The following is a 24,890-nucleotide window of genomic DNA, read 5'->3' as shown; positions in this document are numbered from 1 at the left end:
TGCCTTTTTTTTTTTTTTTGACAGTCTCATTATGTAGCCCAACTGGACTTGAACTCATGACTCCTCTGCCTCAGTTTCCCATATGTTGCTTGTTTTAGCAGAAAGATTCAGAACTCTAAGAAGTCTCTGAGAAATTTCCAGGTCTAGATAGGCATGCATGGAGACCACTGGGACCAATTAATAAAGGAATTTTATCTTGCTACCAGGAGAATGTGGGCCATCTCCTTGCGGTTCCTTCTGATGTTGTTTCGAGACTAGCTGGAATATCTCCAGAAAGTAGCTGGTCTCACCCTAGCAGAAAAAGAGCGAGCGCTTTCTTAACAGCGTCCTGGCTACACCTTCAGAGCTTCTGACTTCAGGCTCTACACTGACCATCAGGCATGTGGCATTTGTAAAAACTCAAAATGGGGTCGGAAACAGTAAGTCCGTGTGTTCCTGGCTACTGTGGTGTCATTGCTCCCAATACAGGTGTAACCCGAGTCCCCTCCTGGGAGCCAGAAATCAGCTGAGAAGAGACTTCAGGAGAGAGCAGCCCCAGGCGGAGGTGGAGGGAGTGGGGCCTCAGCTGCGCTCACCCCATCTTGCTCGGTTTGCACTGAAGGGTTTGGGTAAGTCCCTTCAGCATCTCAGAGGCTCTTTGGGCAGCCTGGGGAATTAGAACAAGAGTGGTGGCACATGGTTGTGGGCAGAGGCCTTTCAGAGAGCGGATGCTTGCGAGTGTCCTGGTTACTGCCGGCAGAGTAGCCTCTCATCCTGATGCCCCGGGTCAGGACCTCAAGTCTCTGCGACCTACATTCAGGGGACAAGGAGGACCCGGGCGTTCCCTGGGCCTCTCCAGAGACTTGCAAGCCATACAAGCTCAGTCCCGCTTCAGGGTCTGGGCTGACCCAACCTCCTGTACAGGCGATGGAGTGCGAGCCATGGAGGCGCGCACTGTGCGCCTGCTGCGAGCCCAGCTCACCGTGCCCCGCACCCGCACTCTTTAGTCCGCTGCCAGCCACCCCTCCCCGAAAGGATTGCCACCCACCACACCTGCCCGGTTCCACTTCCGGAGGAAAACATCGGGCTCTGGGCCCCACCCAGCATCCCGCTGCCTGCTGGGATTTGTAGTTGGTGGCGCTGGGGCTGGCGCATGTGCGTGAGTGTGGCTGCGCGGCTGTGTTTCTCTGACTTCGCCCGGGTGGGCCCTCGACCTGGGCTTGGTTGAGGCAGCACAGGTCCCGCCCTGCAGCCCATTGCCTGCTGGGACTAGTAGTTCACAGCCTTTCTCCCTGGGCGTTTGGACCAGACTCTGGGAGGAGCATTCTCTGGCAGGGTCCAGCCTTACCCTGGAGACACAGCCTGGCAAAAATGAATTAGGTGTGGGGTCTTTTCTGTTCTGTTATCAATGATATCCCAAAATAACGAACGATCCTGTCCAGGGCTAAGTTGTGCACACAGGCTCATTATCTTTTAGGATTGATAAATATTAATTTCATGAATTTATTAACTGCTTCACTAAGGAAGAAATCACCAAGAAATTGGCTTAAAAGCCATCTTATAGTAAAGACAAACTCGGTTCATTCCTGTTTATGATTAAACTTTTGTTTGTCAAGGATTGGGCTGTTCCCCACCTGTGCAATAGGTTAACTCAATTGGTTCTGTGCTGCCTGTCCCAGGGGTGGTAATCATGACTGTGTTTCAAAAGTTAATAACCATCTTTCAGTGATGTCTTTGTTTCCGGAGTTAGTTATGTCTAGATTGTTACACTTACATTCTGCTCCTGTAACCCCATCTAATTCGCCCACCAAAGCTCCCATTTGGAAACTCCCTTCTCTGAGCTACGAAAAGCTTGTTTGTCTTGCGGAGCCCGTGGTGTCACACACCTTTAATCCCAGCACTCAGTGGACAGAGGCAGGTGGATCTCTGTGAGTTCAAGGCCAGCTTGATCTACAAGAGCTAGTTCCAGTACAGCCAGGACTGTTACACAGAGAAACCCTGTCTCAAACAAAATAATTGTCTTTCTAATGTCCAATGCTGATCTCTTGAACCCTGCCTTAACAGGAGGTGGCACAGGTACATGAATAAAAAAAAAATTTGCTTTAATTAATTACTTTAATTAACTTGGCTATGCTGATTTGGTGGTCTTTCTCTTCCCATCTATGAGGTTAACGTGTGCGTGCGTGTGTCTGTGTGTGTGCGCGCGCGCGCGTGTGTATGCACGCGCATGTGTGTGTTGTATGCATTTGAAGGCCAGAGGTCCATGTTAATGTCTTCTTCCTCTTTGACTAGGATTTCTTATGGAAATGAGCTCATCACTGCTCTAGACTTCTCCCCAGGCAATGGGATGACAGACACTCAATGGCACCAGCTTTTATGTCGTTCTGTCCATTGATCCTTAGCAGCCAAATAACAGCTGGCTTTGCAGCCCATGTTTGTAATTCCAGAGTTGTGTAAGAGGAGAGGTGGACACAGGCAGTTCCTAGCAGTTTGCTGGCCTAGTTGAAGCAGGGCTCCAGGTTCTAGAAGATACCTTATCTCAAAATTTAAGGTAGAGGCTGGAGAGGTGGCTCAGTGAGTAGGAACATTTGGAAAATTTGTTACTCTCTCTGTGTTCTTTTGTTTGTTTTTCTTTTCTTTTTGATCTTTTGAGACAGAGCTTTGGAGCCTGTCTTGGAACTCACTCTGTAGACCAGGCTGGCCTTGAACTCACAAAGATCCACGTGCCTCTGCCTCCTGAGTGCTGGGACTAAAGGCGTGCGCCACCACCATTCCCACTCTTGCAAATGACCTGGGTTCAGTTTCCAGCACCCACATCTTGGCTCATAGTCTTCGTAACTCCAGTTCCAGGGGATCTGATATCCTTTTCTGACTTCCTCAGGCATCATGTATGTATGTGCTACACAGACATACATGCAGGCAAAAAAACTCATTCATACACAATAAAATAAATAAATAAGGTAGAACGTAATAGAAGACACCTGACATTAACCTTTGGCCTCCATACACCCACACATGTGCACGTACATGAACATGTATACATGCATAACATACATGTAAATACATATATACATGCAAAGTAAAAACCAAAACATAGCCTTCTAAAGTATCTAGAGAAGAGACTGGGTGGGCATGCTGGTATATTCCTGTGACCCCAGCACTCAGGAGGCAGGAGGGTCACTGCAGGTTCTATAGCAAGACCTTGGATCAAAAAGAGGAAATAAACAGGGGGGGGGGGGTCTGGGGAGACGGCTCACTGATTGATGTGCTATCTCAGCCTGGGGCTTGATATACCATTTTTGCATAAAAGAATTTCCTTGTTTAGAGAGAGAGAGAGAGACCAACAAACAAGTTCTCCTGTAGCTCCCCGGGGTCACAGTCTTCTAGGTAGAAGCATTGCTGTATCTGTCCTTGCTTTATAGGGCAGCAAGCTGTCTCGGTGATTATCCAGTGAGGTGGTTCTGCAGGTTCTGAAACATGGGCGTTTTGACCTTCGCCTGTTCAGGCAGTCAGTAAACGGTTTGTGAGAGTTGGTCCTGCTTAGCGTGCATAACTGAGACCAGCCAGAGGTGCATGATGACTCGTGGTGATACCTGCCTGCAACCCCAGCATTCTGGAGGAGAGGTTCAAGGTCATCTACCACTGCATAGGGAGTTTGGGTCAGCCTGAGCTACTTTTCTCAAAATTTGTAATTTTTTTCAGTGTTATGACTTCCTGGGCCACGTGTGCAAACAGTGTGGTTGGTGAGGGAAGCACACGTGGCCCACAAAAACCCGCCACGGTGACAGAACTTTCCATGGGATATGGTGGTAAGGATATGGGTTGTGTGGGGGCTGCATCTGTCAAAACTAAAAAACTTAAGTGGTGTGTGCCTGTAACCCCAGCAATCAGGGGACAGAGGCAGGCAAACCTCTGTACATTCACAGCTGGCTTACATAGAATGTTCCAGAAAGACACAGTGAGACCTTGTCCTCCTGCCAAAACAAAACAAAACAAAAAACAAAAGAAACAAACAAAAAAACCATGGTGCAGAAACATCTCACCAGCCCAGGGAATGTCCTTCTAGCCTCCTTGGTGGGATGGGATTGCTTGGGTTGCCCAGCTGACCAGGAACAAAGTCAGGCTGTAAATTCTTTCAAGCCCGGTCATCAGATCTCAGAGAATGGAATTCTGCTTGGCCTTTGCAAAGTTGCTTCTCAAAAAACAACACTGCTTTGTTGGACTGAGTCCGTGGGTGGGTTTGTGTGCTGTGTTTTGGAGCCAAGGCAGACACTGATGGCAGACACTGGCTTGTCTGTTTGGTCCTGATTTAGAGAAGGGTAGAAGGCAGCGTTGATGCAGGTCAGGCCAGCCTGGATTACAATCCTGCTTCCCTTCTGATCCTCCCTGAGAATTCATCTAAGTAGGGATAATGTTGAAGGGTGTGAAGATGGAAGTCCATTTTTGTTAAAAATTACATTTGTTTATTTCCTTGCTCGTGTATGATCCACCAAGTGCTGGGATTACAAGCATGTACTACCATGCCCAGTATTTGTGTTACTGGGGATCAAACCCAAACCCAGGACTTCCTGCATGCTAGGACTGAGCTGCAGACCTGGCCCGAGATCACATTGAAGGCACCGAGTGCTAAAGTGTCCGCTCCAGGGAACCGTGGAAACCCAGATGGAGACCAGGGAAGTGAAATTGCCCTTCTCGTGCCCAGTTTTCAGCTCTGCTGGACCTGAGGTCCTCCTCCCAGGCCCCCAGCGCTAAGTCTCTAGAGATGCAGAAGCCGGGAGGGAGGGGAGGCGCTCGGTGACTCACTTCTCCCAGGGGGGCGGAGGCGTGGTCGCCAGCAAAACCCCGGTGTCCAGAGCCACCAAACCCCTCGGGTAAGCAAGTCGCGCTGTTCTCTGCGGCCTGGGGCTCTTACTTTGGGATTCAGAGGGGCTCTGTGGACCCCGGGACGCCCGGCTACCTGTCCCATCCACACCTTCCTTAGGGGAGAAAGCTCTGCTAGATTTAGAGAAGGCAAAACGCTCTCCCATTCATGTGGGACAAACTTGAAGCAGGGAGTTGGGGGGGGGGGGCAAACAGATGCGGGGTGGGGGCGAGGGTGGGCAAACCAACCTGAGCCTTAAAAAGAACACATTCTTTGTCTTTCTTTTACAACTTTGTTGGTTTGGAGTTTTTGTTTTTGTTTTTTAATTTTCTTTCTGTAGCCCAGACTTCCTTAACTCGCTAACTAGCCAAAGGTGACGTCAGGGCTCCGATTGTCCTATAATCTTCCTAGTGCTGGGATTGCAGGTGTGAACCACCATACTTAACTAGCCACCCTCAGCAAGTCTTTCTGTCTAAGCTGTGTGGGTGTGTGCGTGTGGCTGTCAGAAGGGCAGCAGAGCGCTTGGCTGTAGTTATAGGTGCTGGGAATCCTCTGGAAGGGCTGTGAGCGCTCTTAACCACTCAACCACTGCTCCAGTCCCGACAACCTTTTATCTATTTATTTTTAAAATAAAAATTCTTTCCTGTGGTAAAAGGAACCTCTTAGCTCAAGTGTCGTGAACAGTGATTTCCATTCATCTTTGTCCTCTGGTGAGACACAGGGTCTCAGTCTAAGAGCCACCTGGGTTCTGCACTAACTAGATAGAGTGGCAGGTGGGCGGGTGGGGGGAGGGGAGGTCCCTGGTTTACCTTTCTCTCCACAGCCACCTACCACTAAGCTTAGGGAGGGAGGGGGGCTGCACAGCAATGTTTACAGCCACTGCTTACATGAAAGGCAGACTAAGAGGGTTCATGAGTCAGCTGGCAAAGACACTTGTCACCAAGCCCGATGCCCCGAATCTGATTCCCAGGGCCCACGTGACAGGAGAGAACCAGCTCCCTTAACTTGTTCTCTGACCTACACCCTCAAGCCACCCCCCCAAAAAATAAACGAATAAATACTTAAATGCAGTTTTTAAAGAGTCCAGATTTACTGAACATTCATCATTTGATCATTAATTGTAGCATCTTGTTTAACCTTCACTTTTATCTTTACAGACTGGACACGAGGAGGCTCCAAGAAGCTGAATCTGACCTGAGGAGTCACTGCTGGTAAGTAGTGAAGTCCACTCCCCCGACACACTTGAATGTAGCCAAGGATAATTCTGAAGGTCTGTCTTCCTGCCTCTGCCTCCAAGTGCTGGGACTGTCGTCATGCCCGATAGTTCCATCTTCTCCAGCTGGGTCTCTCTTTCCACCGTGCAGGTCCTGGGACTCAGACTGAGGTTTTCAGGCTTGGTGGTGAGTGTCTTTACCAGCCAAGCCATTCCTCTGGCCTGTATGCTTTGCAGTGATCACCTCAGGGCCGTATGCGTGCTGTATCTCCAGTCCTAAAGGCCAGCTCTTAACCTTATGGGAAGTTCTCTGGCCTGCCTGAGAGGACATGGCCTTGCTGGGATCTCAACTCAGATCATCCTGTTTTTTTTTTTTTAAGATCTGTTTATTTATTTATTATACACTGTTCTGTCTGTATGTAACCCTTCAGAAGAGGCCATCAGATCTCATTACAGATGGTTGTGAGCCATCATGTGGTTGCTGGGAATTGAACCCAGGACCTCTGCAAGAGCAGCCAGTGCTTTTAAGCTGTGAGCCATCTCTCCAGCCCCCCAGACCACCCTGTTTTTAAGGCTGTCATTTGGCAAGTGGTTTTACCCACTGAGCCATCCTACTGACTCCGTTTACTGTCTTGAGAAAACATTTAATTCTTGTCCTGGTGGTATTTAGCTTAGTGGTGGACACCTGTAATCCTGGCATTCAGGAGATGGAGAGATGGTAATGGGAAGATCGAAAGTTTGAGGCTAGCGTGGGCTATGTTGAGGCTCTGTCTCAAACAAACAAGCAAATACCACTGTCCACATCTACTCAGTACCGTTTTCTCCAGGCTCTCCCCTAGCAGCCAGATACATTAGATTGGTTTGATGGTCAGAGAATGGGGAAGGCTTGCTTCTGGTCCAGCTGTATTACCAGGGCCAGGGCTTTGACTCTGAACACTAAGTGCTCTCTGGAACTGACTGTTGACCAACACTCTTTCCAGACAGGCCTGCCAGAGTTGCTGGGCACCGAACCACCCAAGTGTGGCTGCCCACTGGGTGCCTACTTCCCAGGGCTTCACACAGACTCTGCTCTTCCTTCCTCTAAGCCAAGCAGTTCTCAACCTCTGGGTCATGACCCTTTAACAAACTTATCTCAAAAAAAAAAATTACATTAGGATTCATAACAAAATTACAGGTATGAAGTAGCAACAAAATCATTTTATGGGGGGCACCTCAGTATGTGGAACTGCATTAAAGGGCTGAAGCATTAGGATGGTTGAGAACCACTGCTCTAGAAATTCAAAAGGGAATTGGAGCCTCCTTGGCTCAGCTTCCTGCTTCCTATGTGACTTTGGGCTGTGCCCCAGGGTCCTTCATGGGGCCAGCAAGTTAGAACAGATCGATTCTATGTTATAGTCCTGTGAATGTGTGAAAGCAGCCTTGGGTTCAGCTTACACCCCGTCTGTTTCTTTGTCCTTTGAAGCAGGGTTTTGATCTATAATTCTGACTGGCTTGATCATGCTTATTTGCTTCTGTTTTTAGGGGATCTGGAGGGTTCCAGGGTCTTATGTACCCAGGTTGACTTTTAAGTCTATGTAGCTGAGGGTGGCTGGCTCTGAACTTCTCATTCTCTAGTCTCTGCCTCCCAAGTGCTGGTTTTATAGATGTGTGCCACCACATCCTGCTGGCTGGCCATGCTAGTTTCGGTTGATGTCTCCTAGAGCTCCAGGGCCCAGACTATGTGACAGGAGACATCTGGTAAACAAGCAGCAGACGGAGGATGTGGTGTACGCTTTCATTATTTATTTACTTATTTTGTTTTGTTTTGTTTTTTTGAGGTAGGGTTTTTCTGTGTAGTCCTGGCTGTCCTTGAACCTGATTTATAGTTTTGGCTGGCCTCAAACTCAGAGATCCCCCTCCTTTGCCTCCTGAATGCTGGCATTAAAGACACGAGCCACCATGACCAGCTGAGGGGGCAGTCTTTGGGTCACGGAGAGACTGCATTAAATGTGTCAAGGCACCCGGCATGAAGCCTTGGTACATAGAACCCTAGTGCAGAGGCAGGAGGGTTGTCATAGGTTCAAGGCCAACCTGGGCCACATACTGAGTTTCATAGCAGCCTGGGCCTCAAAGTAAGACCATCTCAGTAACAAACGGACACACACACACAGACAGATGGGCATGGTGTCACACACCTGTGACCCAAGCACTCAGGAGGCAGGAGAATCAGGGGTTCAAGGCTAGCCTGAGGCGCATCATAATTTAGAGGATAGCCTTGGCTACATGAGAGCTTGTCTCAAAAATAAAATAAAATAGAACACCAAAATGGAAACATAGGCATCCTCAAACCCACCAGAATGTGTCAGGTCCCCAAACACTCTCTTGGAACTTCATTCAAACAAACAAAAAACCACATGGTCAGGGTAATGAAACAAACTAGTGGGGGGGGGGGGGAGTAGTGCAGAGCCAGTGGCCCAATCCAGGAAATGTGACTAACCAGCCACAGCGCAGGGTGTGCAGCTCCGGTCTGTGCAGACATGCCTGCCCTGGCTGGCGGTGGAATGGGGCTGTCCATGTTGGTCTGACTGAAATCAATCCTTCAGAGCCTGCCTTGCCTGAGGCCGCTGTGACGAGAGCATGGTGGCCCCTAGCCTCCCGGTGGCCATGCCTGAGAAACAGCTTTCTACCACCATGCCTGAGAAACAGCTTCCTATCAATCAGCCGCGCTGAGTCCTGGAGCTGGCTTTTTCGCCCTCTCAGCACTGAGCCTCCCCTTGGGTGGGGCAGGGGGGTGGGACAACCCAGTGGAGAAGAGGGAAGTGAGAAGCTAGGGTGGGGCAGGCTGAGAAGGGTTTGACACGAGAAAGGGACCGTGGAGAGGTAAAGGGGGGACGGGAAGCCTAGAAGTGGGCTAGCCGGGCCCTCTTGGGTGGGTAGGGAGGGATGGCTGCTAGGAACACTCAGGAATGATGTCCACAGGCCTAAGCCAGGCTGAGGTTATTATGGAGACTGCAGTTTTGTAGCTGCAGAGGCTGGGTGGAGCCTGTGGGATGTGTTCCAGCTGTGGGGGAGGAGCTGGGGGGGGTCTAGGATCATCCTGGTGAACCCAGGAGGGGGTGTCAGACCTCCGGAGAGGTCCCCAAAGGCCATCGTTAGCCTGTCAGGAGGTGAATTCAGATCTGGCCATGCCTGACCCCAAGACAGCACTGTCCTCAGTCTACTCAAATGGACTGGAGGGGCTTGGGGCAAGCAAGGTAGGCAGCTGCGTGAAGGGCGTGAAGGGCGTTCAGCCAGCTCCCAGCAGAGGGTCATCAGGGGCGGTGTGGAGTGGGGGGCGTGGAGAGTGGGATCTGCGTTGGTGCGTGGGGGAGGAGCCTGGGTGTCCCTGCTTCTCAGGAGCATGGGTGACAGTCTAGGGGTCCTGTGCTTTCTTGTGCGGACAGTCCACGCCCTCCAGGGACTGCTGGTATTTCAGATCACAGCTAATGGCATGTTAGGGACCTGGAGAATCAGAGTCCGAGGAGGGCAGAGACGGCCCTGGTTTTCCTCAGTCCTGGGTCACTGGATAGCATCAAGCATGTTGTTGAAGGTAGGAGCAACCCCCACGTCTAAGCCCCCAGTGGTGTCCTGAAAGATTTGTTCTAAGGCACACACCCTCCCTCACCACCCAGGACTGTGATGGGTACCTCTGCCCTCTGGCTTTTGCCTTGCGGCTACTCCAGCACTGCCCCTGATAGTGAGGTCCTAGGGAAACCTCTGGTTTTTATCCAGTCCAATACCTGAGGCTCAGCAAATCAAGGCAATCAAACACGTCCTTTGGACACAATCAGGTGTACGCAAGGGTCCGTAGGCAAACTGTACTTCTCGCTCCAAAGGTGCATTATTGTCTCAGGGAGAGAGCCAGTTCCTAAAACTCGTCACGCTATGGCTCGGTGGGGAAAAGGCGTCTTCAACAGCGGTGACCAGCTGTGACGTAGCTCAGTCAGTGGTGGAGTGTTTCCTAGCTGTGTCCCATGGCCTTGGGTTTGGTTCCTAGAGGAAGATTTAAAAAAAGAGCTGCTGTGAAGGGGTGAGTTCCCCACCACCAGAAGCATTCAAGAGGACTAGCTAAGCACCGAGGCTCCTTCCAGCGCTGGTCTGTGATTATGTGACAGTCTTACGTGGAGGGACTTGGCCTGTGGTGTCGTTGGATGTGATGGCTCCCCCCTTCCCTGAGCCATCTAGCTAGGCCATGGCAGACTGTTCATCTCTGGGCTTCCCCTCCTGCAGCCTGCTCTAAGCCCGACAGGGCTGGGAAAACTCCCACTGGGTTATCCCTCGGATAGCTAGGGTTGGCGTGTGCCCTCGAGGATGGAGGGCTGTGACACGTGTACCAGGGAAGCCTGAGGAGCCCTGGAGTCAAAGGGCCGAGGCCAGAATGCCGGGAAAGTCCCTTCCCCAGGCAGGACCAGGACTAGGAGCCTCGTCAGTGGAAACATGGGGTTCTTCTCGATGCTACCCAGCTTCCATCCTGCAGGCTGGCTTCAGCCAGCCCGGTGTCCCCCGTGAATCCCACTTCCCTACCCTTGGGAGTGGGGGTTGAACTTAGAGCTTCCTTCATGCATGCTTGGGCAAGCGCTGCACCACTGAGTTACGTCCCCGGCCCTCTCTTTACTTTCTGTCCTGAGACTGGCAGGCCTTGAACACACTCTGTAACCCGGGCTGATTTTAAACATCTAATACATCTGCCTCAGTTTATCAGCTAGTTGGGATTCTAGGCTTGTAGTAGCCTGCCTAGCCTTGTCAGGAGCTCGTGGGTTTTTCTTTGTTAGATTGCTTTCATTTTTTCAAGAGGGCTTCTCTGTGTAACAGTGCTGGCTGTTCTGGAACTCACTCTGTAGACCAGGCAGGCCTTGAACTCGCAGAGATTTGCCTGCCCTGCCTCTGTGCTGTGCTGGGATTAAAAGCGTGAGTCACTACACCTGGCTGCTCAGAGTTTTAAAAGTCTTCCTCTTTTGACGCTCCCACGTGCAGCAGATGTTAGATCAAGCTGTTCTCAAAGACCTCATGCACTATGAGGAGGAGTACTTTGAACATCTACTTAAAACACTTCCAGCCTGTGGAGCAGTCTCCTGGCCTATGCACTGATACTGTCGAAGAAAAACTTAGGGGCTGGAGATGTAGGGGCCGATGGAGTTCCAGCGAGCAAGCACATGGACCTGGGCCCATCCTTCCATCCCTAGCTCTGCATAAACCAGGCCTGGTGATGCAGCACTGGGGAGGTGAAGGCAGGAAGATCAGAAGTTTGAGGTCACCCTTGGCTACTGAATTAATGCAAGACCAGTTCAGGCTACAAGAGACCCTGTCCCAAAAGAAAGAAAGCAAAACAAAAGGCATTCACTGTTACTTGTCACCATGAGGGTTAACGGGACCCTCGCTGGAGGTACAGGGACATGGCACCAGGGCCTTCAATGTGGGAAGAAGACTAATCCCAACACCCAACTCAGTGTGAGAAAACATGACTCTCATAGTCAGGGAGCTAGGTAGGGGTCAGTGCATGGAAAATTACTAAAAGGAAGCGCCAGCGGGGAGGGAGGTCCTGTCAAACTAACCTAACAGGATTCTTGCTGAAGATAGCTGGGAAGATCGGACATTATGTGGGGGATGGTGCAGGTTGAGGAACCAGATCTGGATAAAGGATGATGGGATATGGATTATGGGAACTTTCAGCCTGACTGATGTTTCAGAGGTCTTTGACGGAAACTGGATTTTGCAAGGAAGTACATAGAAAGGTCTAGAAGGTTCAGATGGAGTGATGGAGTTTAGCCAGAGTCCTTGCACTTCTGTAAGGCGCCTGGTTTGTTTTTTTGTTTTGTTTTGTTTTGACAATTATTATTTATTTGTGTGTGTGTATGTATGTGTGCATGGGCCATGGCATTGGTGCAGAGGTCAGAGGACAACTCTAGGGAGTTGGTTCTCTCCTCCATCCTGTGGTCCCTGGGGATGGAACTCAAGGCTTGTCAGCAAGCACCTCTGCCAATGGACTGTCTCTCCAGCCCTCAGGAGGTAGTTGTAATGGACATCTAGGAGCAGACAGCTGAACATCCCCTCTCCGCCCCCCAACAGATCCCTGCAGTGACCTGGAGTGTGGGCATTTGATTCTGAGTTGTGGCCCAATTTCTCCTTTTGGTAACATGGAACTAAGAACAGTACCATTATGGGCTCAGTCTGTCTCATTCCTGAGCATGGGTCTGGGGCTGACTCACAGGCTGGGCTGCCCATAGCTGCGGGTGTGCACACGGCCCATGGAATTTGTGTGGGGAAGTGCCTTCCTCTGTCTGGGAGGTTGGTAAGGAGAGGGAAGAGGTGATTCGCCAGCATCTCACGTGTGGATCTGCCTTCTGCTCTGTTTCCTGCACGGACACTCACCTCTCCTCTGCCTCGCGCAACTCCAGTCAGCAAGGCCTGCTTTCTGCTCTTGCCCTCCACGTCCCATAGGGCACCTCTTCCTGCAGCTCACCAGGTGGAAGCGTGCACCGGATTAAGTGCTGATGACATGTGGTCACTTCCTTTAAAAGCCTTAAAACAAGCAGACAGACAGAAAACCTTAGGCCCCAGACGTGGCTCGGTGCTAAGGGAGCACTAGCTAACTGCTAGGCAAGCATCCTGCCAACTAAGCCACAGCTCCAGGCCTTTCTCTGTTGTTTAATTGTTAAGATGTTTTTAGATATTAGACTAAATAAAACTTTTGTTGGTATGGATGTACCTGGGTGCATATATGCATGGTGTAAGTGTGGAGGTCAGAGGGCAGCCTCGGGGAGTTGTTTCCTCCCTCTACCTTTACTTGGGTTCTTAGATTAAACTCAGTTCATCTATCAGACTTGTGCAGCAAGCCCCTTTACCCACTGAGCTGTGTCACGGGCCCCAGGATTTTCTTCCTTCCTTTATTCCTTTTCCGTTTTGACCAGGTGTCTTATAGCTCAGGTTGGCTTTGAATTCACCAGATAGATAGCCAAGGATGGCCCTAACTTCTGATTCTCCTGTTTCTGTTTCTGGACTGTCGGTTTGGCAGATGTTCACTGTTGGTCCTGGCATTTTCTCTTGTTTTAAGACAGGGTTTCAGGTAACCCAGGCTGGCCTGGAACCTGACCATCCCTGAGCATCTGGACTTCCCGCCTCCCTCTTCCCATTGCTGGGATTACAGTGTGTGTGCTGTCGCTGTCATAACTGGCCTTTTCCTTTTCTTTCTTCTTCTTTTCGTTTATGAGGCAGGGTCTCCTTGTGCAACTGAGGCAGGCCTAAAACTCCCTGGTCTCCCAAGTGGTGGGATTGCAAGTTTGTGCTAGCATATTTGGCTTACTCTTTAAAAGATTACTTATGTTTATTTTAGTGTGTATAGGTAGTTTTGCCTGTGTGTATGCCTGTGTACTGTGAGCATGTAGAACCCTAGGGGGCCAGAAGGGGACGTTTAACCCCCAGAACTGGAGTACAGGTGGTTGTTTGCTGCTGAGAACTGAACTCAGATCCTCTGCAAGAATATCGAGATGGCGTAACTGCTGAGCCATCTCCACAGCTCCAGCTGAGAGCTACATACTTTATTTATACACACTGGTATGAATATTCACAAGGATATATTAATTCCACATGTATTTGCTAATATGATATATTATATACTGATACGAATATCCCATGAGGATATTAATGTCACACTTGTTAAGGTGGTATATTATGTTGATATGAATATCCATAAGGCTGTATTAATGTCACAAACAATTTTTAATGTGGCATGTTACATTGGTTTAGTTCAGATGCTGGAACAACCTTACACCCCCAACATAAACAAAATACCCCTTGGCCCAGTGGTGTTATAATTAGTGCTCTGAACTTTAATTCAGTGATCTGAGGTCACTAAGCTTTGTGTTTTTAACTTCACATTTTTGTCTTGTGAATACTTTCTTTTCCTCTTGTTTGTGGTGTGTGTGTGTAGGGGACAGTGTTTGTGTATGTTTGCCGTGTGGACATGTGTGTGGGTCCCATGGCATGTGTGTGTATGCGTGCATGTTTGCCGTGTGAACATGTGTGTGAGTCCCTTAGTATGTGTGTATATGCATGTTTGCTGTGTGGACATGTGTGTGGGTCCCATGGCATGTGTGTGTATGCGTGCATGTTTGCCGTGTGGACATGTGTGTGGGTCCCGTGGCATGTGTGTGTATGCATGTTTGCCATGTGGACATGTGTGTGGGTCCCGTGGCATGTGTGTGTATATGCATGTTTGCCATGTGAACATGTGTGTGAGTCCCTTAGTATGTGTGTATATGCATGTTTGCCGTGTGGACATGTGTGTGGGTCCCATGGCATGTGTGTGTATGCATGTTTGCCATGTGAACATGTGTGTGAGTCCCTTAGTATGTGTGTGTATGCATGTTTGCCATGTGGACATGTGTATGGGTCCCATGGCATGTGTGTGTATGCATGTTTGCCATGTGGACATGTGTGTGGGTCCCTTAGCATGTGTGTGTATGCATGTTTGCCGTGTGGACATGTGTGTGGGTTCTGTAGTGTGTGTGTATGCATGTTTGCGGATGTGGCTAGTTTTGCTCTTCAGTTTGCTTTGGGGATCCCCTGTCTCTGTCCTCAGAGGCTAGACTACAAGTGAGCAGCCCACCCAACATGTATGTGGGTCCCGAGGGTTCAGACTCTGCCCCTCACACTTGCCATGCATAGTCCGGGGGAGCAGCCTCCAGCGGCACAGGAAGCCATCGAGGCCAGACTTTTCTGTCTGAGGGGGGTTAGGGAAAAAGGCACTTACAAACTCTCTTCATGATCTCCTTCTTTATTCTCTCCTCCCACGTTTTTTCACAGCTTTTATAACCCAATAGAATCTTCTGGGCAGTACAAGAGTCAAAGCAGTTGCATTCCATTTCTCAAGTGAATGATTATAGGTAAAAGCATGGTTTTTATCTCCCTCACATGACTGAACATTTTATGTGTTCCTGGTGAAAACCAAATTATCCCGAGAACCCACATACATTCCTACCCAAGCAACTTGTTATAGATTAACCATGTGGGCAAGCAAGGTGTTCCTGTCAGGTCTTTTACTGGCAGGCTGCATCTTACAGACAAAGGGTCAATTACTTTATTTCTTATCTTGAAAAGTAATCTTACAAAGAATCTTAAAGGAATCACAAACCTAAATTTTTATATATGAAAATGAATCAGCTCTATTTTAAATCTTTAGGGTACATATCCATTCATTAATAGTTTTTTATATCACAAGATTGAGGGCAGAAATGTGTATAAGGAATTAACCATCACCTTTGGTCAACCAAACCTAGCAAGCAGAGTACGTCAGCCAGTAATACTTGGATTGTTTTGTTCTTATACCATGACCTTAGAGTCCACATTTAACCATGTGCCTTTCTAAAACATTAAATTGTCTTCTTGGGGTTCTTCACCTCAAAGTTATTTAACAAAAACACCTTAGTCTACTTTGTTGTTATTAAAGCTTTGTTTCAGCTGTGATGCACTCTGACACCTGTGAACACATCTCCCGACATCAAGGTTAAAAGAATCTAGGACTCCATTGTTAATCCTTAACCTGAGCTACAATCTGCACAACTCCTTTGGTCAAACTCACAGACCCTGGCTGTGAAACATATCCTTGTATTTATTTTTATTCATCAAAACCCTATATAAACTATCATTATAATTATCAAATTAGCACAGCTTAGGGAGAGGTCATCTTCTTGACGATCCACAGGTAAAAATGCCCAGTAGAACGGGATGTTTCCAAGAGATTAAACACACCATGTTAAAGGCAGTGGAGATCTCCCCTCACACCGAGCTCATACCACAGAAAGAGGGCAGCAGAAAATATGTAAGCAGCAGCAGCAGAAGCAAAAGACATTCCAGGGCCTTGCCTAGAATAGATCGGCCCATCGGAGGACTTCCTTCTGGTGGGCGGACACCTGGAACTTCAGTTGCCACTTGCTGCCCCTGTGGCACGGCCACCAACTGGCTTTAACCATTGAGTGTCAGATCGTGACATATGGGCCGTGGGGGCAACCGGGCTACTTTAAGATTCTACCTCAAAAAAAGCAAGAGGAGGGAACTTGGCCCCCTGGAAGGCTCCCGCAGACCGAGGCAGCCGGTTGCTATGAACCTCGTGGTAATCGTGGCTTCTCTTTCCAGGTCTGGAAGCAGCATGTACACACCCATCCCTCAGAGGTAGGCGGTGTGTCCCATTGTCTCTGTCCTCTTCCGCCTTCACTTCCAAGGGCCGCTCTGTCCTCCCCACGCTCTCTCCAGGCCTGCCCATGTCTCTCTGCTTGAGCCCATTCCCCCACCAAGTCCTTACCAACCATCTCTTCCTACAGCGGCTCTCCGTTCCCAGCCTCAGTCCAAGACCCAGGCCTACACATATGGCGTGTGGAGAAGCTGAAGCCGGTGCCCATAGCGCGCGAGAACCATGGCATCTTCTTCTCTGGGGATTCCTACCTCGTGCTACACAACGGCCCAGAAGAGGTCTCCCATTTGCACCTGTGGCTAGGTAAAGGGGTTGGAATGGTGTCTGTGTGGGTGGGTTTGGCCAAGGCAGGGATGGAGATTGCAGTGGTTTCGGGGACCTTGCCTGTCACCTCACCCTAGGCCAGCAGTCATCCCGGGATGAGCAGGGAGCCTGTGCTGTGCTGGCTGTGCACCTTAACACCCTGCTTGGGGAGCGGCCTGTGCAGCACCGTGAGGTTCAAGGGAATGAGTCTGACCTCTTCATGAGCTACTTCCCCCGTGGCCTCAAGTACCAGGTAAGACCCACCTCCAGGCCCTCATTCCCATGGGTCTTCTCAGAGTCTGCTCCTGTTTCTGCCTGTCCTTATCCTTTGGAAGGCCTGGGCACACTTGGGGATTGGTTTCCACCTTCGTCTCCTAGCCGGCTCCGGGGTTGCCTGTGAGGCCACTCAGGCCAGTTTTCTGGGCTGCAGGAAGGCGGTGTGGAATCCGCATTTCACAAGACAAGCCCGGGAGCCACCCCAGCAGCCACCAAGAAGCTCTACCAGGTTAAGGGGAAGAAGAACATTCGTGCCACTGAGAGGACGCTGAGCTGGGACAGCTTCAACACCGGGGACTGCTTCATCCTGGACCTGGGTCAGGTGGGTAGGTGGCTGACACTGGCGCTGTGCCGATGCTTTAAGACAGGCTGGGAGGCTGGGGAACTTTTCCATCAATGAGAGGACACACCCCAGCCAGGCAGCCCTTAGGGACCCAGCGGGATTATCTCCCAGAAGCAGGCAGACACCACCATCCTCCCATGTCCCAGACTCATTTGTACAGTTGTCTCAAACTTGTGTGGTTCCTCCCGTACGGTTCCAGGTATGTCCAACCCGTGGCCATTGGTTGGCTGCATATAGCCCATGATATGTAAATGGAGCTCAGCAGAAGGCTTTGAACTTTATTTATTTATTTGTCGAGACAGGTCTCCTCTGTGTAGCTGTGTAGACCAGGGTGGCCTCCAACTCACAGAGATCCTCCTGCCTCTGCCTCCAGAGTGCTGGGATTAAAGGCATGCGCCACCACTGCCTGGCTGGCTTTAAACTTTCTTAAAAACATGTCTAGGTTATTTTGAATTATTTTGTAATTTGATTACATTTTAAAAAAACATTATGTCTGTGTCCCTGTGTGGGGCATGTACATGTGATTGCAGAGGCCAATAGAGGGTGCTGGTGTGACAGGCGGTTGTGAACTGTCCTTTGTGGGTGCTCAGAACGCAGGTCTCCTGTAGGAGCAGGGTATATACTCTACCACTGAGTCATCTCTCCAGCCCCAGGACATAATTTATACACAACATTTTTGTTTGTTTGCTTGTTTGCTTTTGTTTGTTTGGAGACAAGGTTTCTCTGTGGCTTTGGAGGCTGTCCTGGAACTTGCTCTGTAGACCAGGCTGGCCTCGAACTCACAGAGATGCGCCTGCCTCTGCCTCCTAGTGCTGGGGTGAAAGGTGTGCGCCACCACACCTCTGGCACAGGCACTGCCTTCTTGCTTGCCCTGCCTGAGGGTGCAGTTGTTCAGTGGGGGCAGGACAAAGGCTGTGACGGGCCTGTCTGGCTTCTCTGCAGAATATCTTCGCCTGGTGTGGTGGCAAGTCCAACATCTTGGAACGTAACAAGGCAAGGGACCTGGCCCTGGCCATCAGGGACAGCAAGCGGCAGGGCAAGGCCCAGGTGGAAATTGTCACCGATGGAGAGGAGCCAGCCGAGATGATTCAGGTTGGGACATGGGGGTGGGCAGCTGGGAGCTGCTGTTCCCATACCGCCAAGAGAGACAGACTGTGATAAACTGGGATTATGGCGGTGGCTGATAGAGTTTGACAGGGGCTGTTTGGGGCCCTACTCAGCCCTGTGATCCATCATGGGCTACCTTTGTGTGATGGCGATAAGGGGTTCCCTGCATGGGCACAGCCTTGGGGCAAGAGGCTGTCTGGTGGGTGGGCTGGATCCATCGCTTTGTCCTCTTATCTTAGTGCAGGACACAGGCGGCTCTGGACGAGGTGACTTGGAAGAATTGGGTGCAGAAGCCCCAGTAATCTTGTCTGCCTCTGCAGGTTCTGGGCCCCAAGCCTGCTCTGAAGGAGGGCAACCCTGAGGAAGACCTCACAGCTGACCAGACCAACGCCCAAGCCGCGGCCCTGTATAAGGTGGGCACTTCGGGCCTGCTGGGAACTAACAGGCGTCTGCTGGTGGCTGAATCGGCAGGAGGAGGCTGTGGGGAGGCCGTAGGGGTTGGAGGAGACATGGGTGGGAAGCAGGCAGATGGCAGCCCCGCCCCCCTCCCAGGTGATAAGTGGTATTCCCTTTGGCTCCTTGGTGAAGGGTTGTAAGCTAATGCTGAGCCTGCCTTGATTTGAACCCTGTGCACTGACTTGGAATGTGGAAGTCACCTCTTTCCCTAAGGGAATCATGGGCTCTGAACTACAGTTCACAGAAGAGAGAGGGGCTGTCTGATCCTTGCCTTTGGGGGGGCCCTCTCCCTGCCTGTTGCTTGGAACTGTGGGGAGAAGCAACTGGGGAGGGCCTGGGTAACCCAATTATTGTAGGTGAGGGCGTGTGTGTGTGTGTGTGTGTGTGTGTGTGTGTGTGTGTGAGAGAGAGTGTGTGTGAGTGCATGTGTGTGTGAGTGTGTGTGAGTATGTGTGTGAGTGTGTGAGTGTGTCTATGTGAGTGTGTGTGATAGAGTGTGTGTCTATGTGTGTGAGTGTGTGTGTGAGTGTCAGTGTGTGTGAGTGTGTGTGAGTGTGTCAGTGTGTCTATGTGAGTGTGTGTGTGAGAGAGTGTGTGTGAGTGCATTGTGTGAGTGTCAGTGTGTGTGTGTGTCAGTGTGTGTCTATGTGTGTGAGAGTGTGTGTGTGTGTGTGTGAGTGTCAGTGTGTGTGAGTGTGTGTGAGTGTGTGAGTGTGTCTATGTGAGTGTGTGTGAGAGAGTGTGTGTGAGTGCATGTGTGTGTCAGTGTGTGAGAGTGTGTGAGTGTGTGTGAGTGTCAGTGTGTGTGAGTGTGTCAGTGTGTCTATGTGAGTGTGTGTGATAGAGTGTGTGTGATAGTGTGTGTGAGAGTGTGTGTGAGTGCATGTGTGTGTGAGTGTCAGTGTGTGTGTGTGTCAGTGTGTATCTATGTGAGTGTGTGTGATAGAGTGTGTGTGTCTGTGTGTGTGTGTGATAGAGTGTGTGTGAGTGTGTCTATGTGTGTGAGTGTGTGTCTATGTGTGTGTCAGTGTGTGTGAGTGTGTGAGTGTGTCTATGTGAGTGTGTGTCTATGTGTCTGTGTGTGTGTGTCTATGTGAGTGTGTGTGAGTGTGTCAGTGGTAACTGTCCTTCCTCCCCAGGTCTCTGATGCCACTGGACAGATGAATCTGACTAAGGTGGCGGACTCCAGTCCCTTTGCCTCTGAACTGCTGATTCCAGATGACTGCTTTGTTCTGGACAACGGGCCTTGTGGCAAAATCTACATCTGGAAGGGTATGTGTGTCTCCTCAGTGTGAGCCTGAGGGCCCTGCAGCTGCTGGGGTGGGGGTGGGGCCCTTGAAGCAGGCTCAGCCTCCTCAGCCCCAGGGCCCTGTAGCTTCCCTGAACCCAGCAGGCTCAGCCATTTTGAAAACCTCAGCTGGCCTCTGCTGGCCGCATCCCAGAGACTCAGATTCACCAGGTCTGGGTTGGAGCCTGAGCATATGGGTATTAAACATGTTCCCAGGGTGTGCCTTGGGGTCCAGGGACCACGCTTTGAGAACTTTCTTGGCAGTGTCCGGTCCTTCAGGGATCTGAGGTGCCTGACCCCGAGGTTCTGAGTTAACTGTAATAGAGGTAAATTTTAGATGGGATTCATGGTGCTTTATGGAGTGTGTGGTAAACTTTCAGGCTTGCAGGCTGCTGTCCCAAGAGCCTGTGTCTGCTGCAAAGAGAAAGGCATCTGCTGTGTGTGTAGGAGCTCGTGGCTCGTTTGACCCTGGAAATGTAGGGACAGCAGATCCTGGGAGCCTGCTTGCTTTTGTGTACCTCTCTCTCTCTCTCTCTCTCTCTCTCTCTCTCTCTCTCTCTGTGTGTGTGTGTGTGTGTGTGTGTGTGTCCCTTCCCTCCCTCCCTCCCTCCTCCCCTCCCTCCCCAAGTACTGGTGTTCAAGGCATGTGCCTGACCAACTGAGACATGTCTCCCCAGCCTCTCCCCAACCCCACCCCGTGTCCTGTGCCCTCACTGATGTGGTGGCGGGGAAGTCTGGAAGCCAGCTGGCCCTCCCAGTGCCTAAGACAGGACTCTAATAGACCGGGTGCAGACTATGACAGCCGGGACAGAACGAGCTGGGATGAGCGGCTAGTGAAATGATGGAGGGAGATGCATGATATCAACGTCTGATCTGCACATGCGGCCACGCACATGTGCAAACATACCAACACATACATCGTTCCAGTAGACAACCTGGTGGTAGGGTGTGTTCCCAGCTGAGGTCTGGAGGGAAGGTCTCCAATGTGCTGAGTGGCGCTTAGCTCGGGCCTCAACTTTCCTGATGATGTGATGCATGGTTTGGCCTAGTGGTTCTGGACCCCGTCTGCTGGAACGGAGGTCTAGCTCTGGAGGTTCTGAGCCCATAGGTCTCAGGGCCCACAAAATTTATCTTTAAAAGCTTCTCTCTTTCTGTGTCGCATGCCTGTGGGTACCCAAGAAGGCCAGAGAGCATCAGAGCCCTTGGGGCTGAAGTTAAAAGCAGTTATGAGCTTCTGATGTGGGTGTTGGGAACTGAACTCTGGTCCTTTGCAAAAACAGCAAATGCTCTTAACCACTGAGCCATCTTTCTAACATTTTCCTTTCTTTTTTTGAGACAAGGTCTCATGTAGCCCAGGCTGGCCTCTGACCTGTTATAAAGTCAAGGACCAACTGCTCCTCCTGCCATGCCTGATTGTTTCTGGGGCTGGGGTTGGAACCTAGGGCATGCTGGGCAAATATTCTACCAACTGAGCTGCATCCCTTCCCGCAGAGGCGCCATACACCATGGAGCCGATGCTGGGATTCCAGAGGCCTATGTGAGTATCTGTAGTCCCCAGGGCAGGAATCATAGAGAAAGAATCCATGGGACAGGAAGCTTAGGAGGCAGGAAGGCCAATGCCCAAGGATGCCAGAACCTCGGGTCAGTTACAGAGGAAGGACACAGATACTTCAGAGTTCACAAGAGTTTAGCACGGGCCGGAGAGCCAACCACCATGCTTAGCCATTTCCTTCTCAAAATGCCTTCAGCTTGATCACAGTTTGTGTCCAAGGGATCGCCTATGTAAAGGACTATGTAAGTGATCGCCTACATTGCCTATGGTGGGTTCTGTTTTGGTTTTGTTTTATAAACACTTAAGCAGCAAGCATACTGGCTTTTGGCCGTGTGGGAGTCAGTTCAGCTCTATAGGAATTTTATTCCATGTCCTATTTAGTCACACACACACACACACACACACACACACACACACACACACACACACACGATGTTTGATAATAGAACAGTGTTCTTGGTAACAGTGTGCACACACAGAAGGTTCCAAGCAAGGGTGGGGCCCTGACCCTAGTTCCTTTTTTATTTTATGTGTATGTGTGTATATTTTTATTACATGTGTGCAGTGTCCTCCCAAGCCAGGAGGCAGCATTGGATCCCCTGGCACTGGAATTACAGATGGTTGTGAGTGCCAAGGGGTTGCCGGGAATCAAACTCAGGTCCTCTGCAAGAGAAGCAAGTGCTCTTAACCGCTGAGCCATTGCCCCACCCCACTGGGCTTACAGTTCCATGTCTAGGAGGAAGTCTATTCTTCCTAAAAGACGGCTTGATCAGAGCCAAAAGACTCTGCTGATCAAGGCAGAAGCTTTAATTAATTAACTAACTAATTAATTAAATCTTAGCTTAGAGCTGCCAGCTTTCTGGGGGAAAATTTAAGAGCATGACTTCACACTCCAAGGCGCCCTCAGGATTCTTGGGTACTATGAGTACATTTTATTTAAAACAAAAGAACAACAACAAAAAAAACCAAACAAACAAACAAAAACAACAACAACAAAAAACCCAAAAAGTCAAAAACCTGCCAGGTATTCTGCAGACCCCTTAAGTTTCTTCTAGAAAATGGGGTAGAGACTAGAGAATTTCCACCCCCTCCAAATGACTCCTGCAGCCCAGGCTGACTTTGAACTCGGATCTGAAGACATGGAGATGAAGTTCTGAGCCTGCTGCCTCTACTTCCCCTTCAGGGCTTAGGTGTTTTTCTGTGGTGTTAGGGACAGAAGTCAGAGCTCCACACTAGGCAAGCCCTCTCCAGTCGGCTGCACCCCGTCCGCCTCTCCCTTTGAGACCCTGTTCCTTTGTTCCAGGGCGAAAAGCTAATGAGAAAGAGCGGCAGGCAGCCCTCCAAGTGGCCGATGGCTTCATCTCTCGGATGAGATATTCCCCAAACACTCAGGTGAGGACAAAACTGGTCTGCACCCCCTGGCGCCTTCCTGTGGCTTCCCAGTCCGCAATGGGGACAAGAGCAGGACAGCTCAGGGGTTGGGAGCAGACTCACCTGCCTCAGACCACTTAGGTGGAAAGGCCTTTTCAGTCCTTCAGCATTTAAAACAACAACCCCAAACTTGCCTTTAATCCCAGCACTTGGGAGGCAGGCGAAGGCAGGCGGATCTTTGTGAGCTCGAGGCCAACCTGGTTTACAAAGTGAGTTTCAGATCAGCCAGGACTATTACACAGAAAAACCCTGCTCTCTAAAAACAAAAACAAAAAAACAAACAAAACCCCCAAAACTTATTTTTAAAGGGAAGCCTGTGAGCCTGAAGGGTAGGGCATGTCACTGAGTGGCTGTGTCTCTCCCCGGCACAGTGGATGCACAAGTTATTCTCATCTTGCTGCTCACTCTCCATGTGGGTCTCGTGTAGCCCAGGCTGGCCTCACACTCTCTATGTAGCCAAGGAGACCTTGAACTTCTGATCTTCTAGGATTGTAGGTGTGGGTCACACCTGGCTTGGGTAGTGCTGGGAATTGAACACAGCACTGGCTTTGTGTGTAGCTAGCACGTATTCTACCAGTCGAGGTACATCCTCTGCTCTGTCTTCCCTGCTTCCCCTCAGATTAGCTTAGAACTTACTATGTATCCCCAGCTGGCCTGAACTCACAATTACCCTGCCTGCCTCAGCCTCTCAAGCGCTGAGGTCACGGGTGTGAGTCACGGTGCCCTGGTTAGAAGTTCTGACGCAGCTGATGTCTAATTGGTCATCTGCCACACTGAGTGCCCATGGTCTCCTCTGCCTCTGCCCTGTGATCTTGTATCCTATCTTTGTCTTCTCAGGACTGGCTTAGACTGCTGGTGGCCTCTCGCCTGGGTTACAGGGCTCTCATCTTCTTGAATGAAAAAAAGTCTAGTCAAGAGGCAGATGGTCTGAGCAGCTTCTGAGCAAATTCATGCAAAGGAACCCTTCAAAGAGATTGGGGTGCATTGCCCCTGTGGCGGGAAGCTGCCCCCCGGGGTTCTGATTAGCAGATATTGAAGACAGTTTTATGAATATTTGTGAGGTGGGTGGCATATTCATGGGGCAAAGTGGTCCTTTTCCCTCCTAAATCATGATAGACCAGAGATCCCTTTGAGTACTCCTTCCCATAATCGCCTAGAAAAGGGTGTATGTGTGTGCGAGAGCTATCAAAAACCAGTCTTCTGACGGACGTTGCGTCCTTTCGGCCAATGACAAGCACGGACAATGCCCTCACACCTCATCCTCAGTCGTAGGGAGGCAACCTAACCGCAGGGCGATGGCAAGAATACTTAACCACAAGGAACGGCCTCCCAGGAGGCACAGCTGGCAGGGCACAGCTGCGGTTCCCTTGGTTACGCCCTATCTGACTCCTTGCTGACTGGTCCCGTCCCGTCCGCTGAGCCCAGCTTTTCTCCCGCTGCAGGTGGAGATTCTGCCCCAGGGCCGAGAGAGCCCCATCTTCAAGCAATTCTTCAAGACCTGGAAGTGAGGGCGCCGGCCCCCAGCCCTGCCCTCCTGCCCCCCCCAGCCTGCCGGCCCCCACCCCTGCCCCCCCAGCCTGCCGGCCCCCAGCCCTGCCCCCTCCCCAGCCGGCCCCCAGCCCCCACCCCTGCCCTCCTGCCCCCCCAGCCTGCCGGCCCCCAGCCCTGCCCTCCCCAGCCTGCCGGCCCCCAGCCCTGCCCCCCCCAGCCTGCCGGCCCCCACCCTGCCCTCCTGCCCCCCCCAGCCTGCCGGCCCCCAGCCCTGCCCCCCCCAGCCCTGCCCTCCTGCCCCCCCCCCAGCCTGCCGGCCCCCAGCCCTGCCCCCCAGCCCTGCCCCCAGCCCTGCCCTCCTGCCCCCCCCCCAGCCTACCGGCCCT

The 24,890-nt window shown here is 50.9% G+C and overlaps 1 protein-coding gene across 2 annotated transcripts; it reads left to right on the top strand.

Moving 5' to 3' along the window:
- Positions 1–6,027: 6,027 nt before the first annotated feature.
- Capg (capping actin protein, gelsolin like) lies at positions 6,028–24,553 on the top strand. Of its 2 annotated transcripts, none has more exons than XM_051202916.1 (10): positions 6,028–6,051; positions 16,203–16,238; positions 16,388–16,560; positions 16,659–16,813; positions 16,991–17,158; positions 18,122–18,271; positions 18,607–18,699; positions 19,882–20,014; positions 22,886–22,974; positions 24,456–24,553. In XM_051202916.1, exons 2-10 carry the CDS (start codon positions 16,216–16,218, stop codon positions 24,519–24,521), a joined length of 1,050 nt encoding a protein of 349 aa, XP_051058873.1. In that variant the 5' UTR covers positions 6,028–6,051; positions 16,203–16,215; the 3' UTR covers positions 24,522–24,553. The 2 variants fall into 2 exon arrangements, with proteins under 2 accessions (XP_051058873.1, XP_051058872.1); XM_051202915.1 differs by lacking the exon at positions 6,028–6,051 and adding an exon at positions 8,871–8,912.
- The last annotated feature ends 337 nt before the right edge of the window (positions 24,554–24,890 follow it).

Source organism: Phodopus roborovskii, unplaced genomic scaffold (assembly GCF_943737965.1).
Source record: "Phodopus roborovskii unplaced genomic scaffold, PHOROB, whole genome shotgun sequence".
Lineage (NCBI taxonomy): Eukaryota > Metazoa > Chordata > Mammalia > Rodentia > Cricetidae > Phodopus > Phodopus roborovskii.
Note: the sequence above shows the minus strand (reverse complement) of the source record. Positions and strands in the feature narration are given on the sequence as shown.

Bases quoted from the DNA above. Each gene is read 5' to 3' on its own strand.
- Capg (XM_051202916.1), top strand. From the start codon at position 16,216: ATGTACACACCCATCCCTCAGAG. The intron at 17,159-18,121 runs GTGGGTAGGTGG...GCTTCTCTGCAG, and splicing joins TCATCCTGGACCTGGGTCAG to AATATCTTCGCCTGGTGTGG. The intron at 18,272-18,606 runs GTTGGGACATGG...CTGCCTCTGCAG, and splicing joins AGCCAGCCGAGATGATTCAG to GTTCTGGGCCCCAAGCCTGC.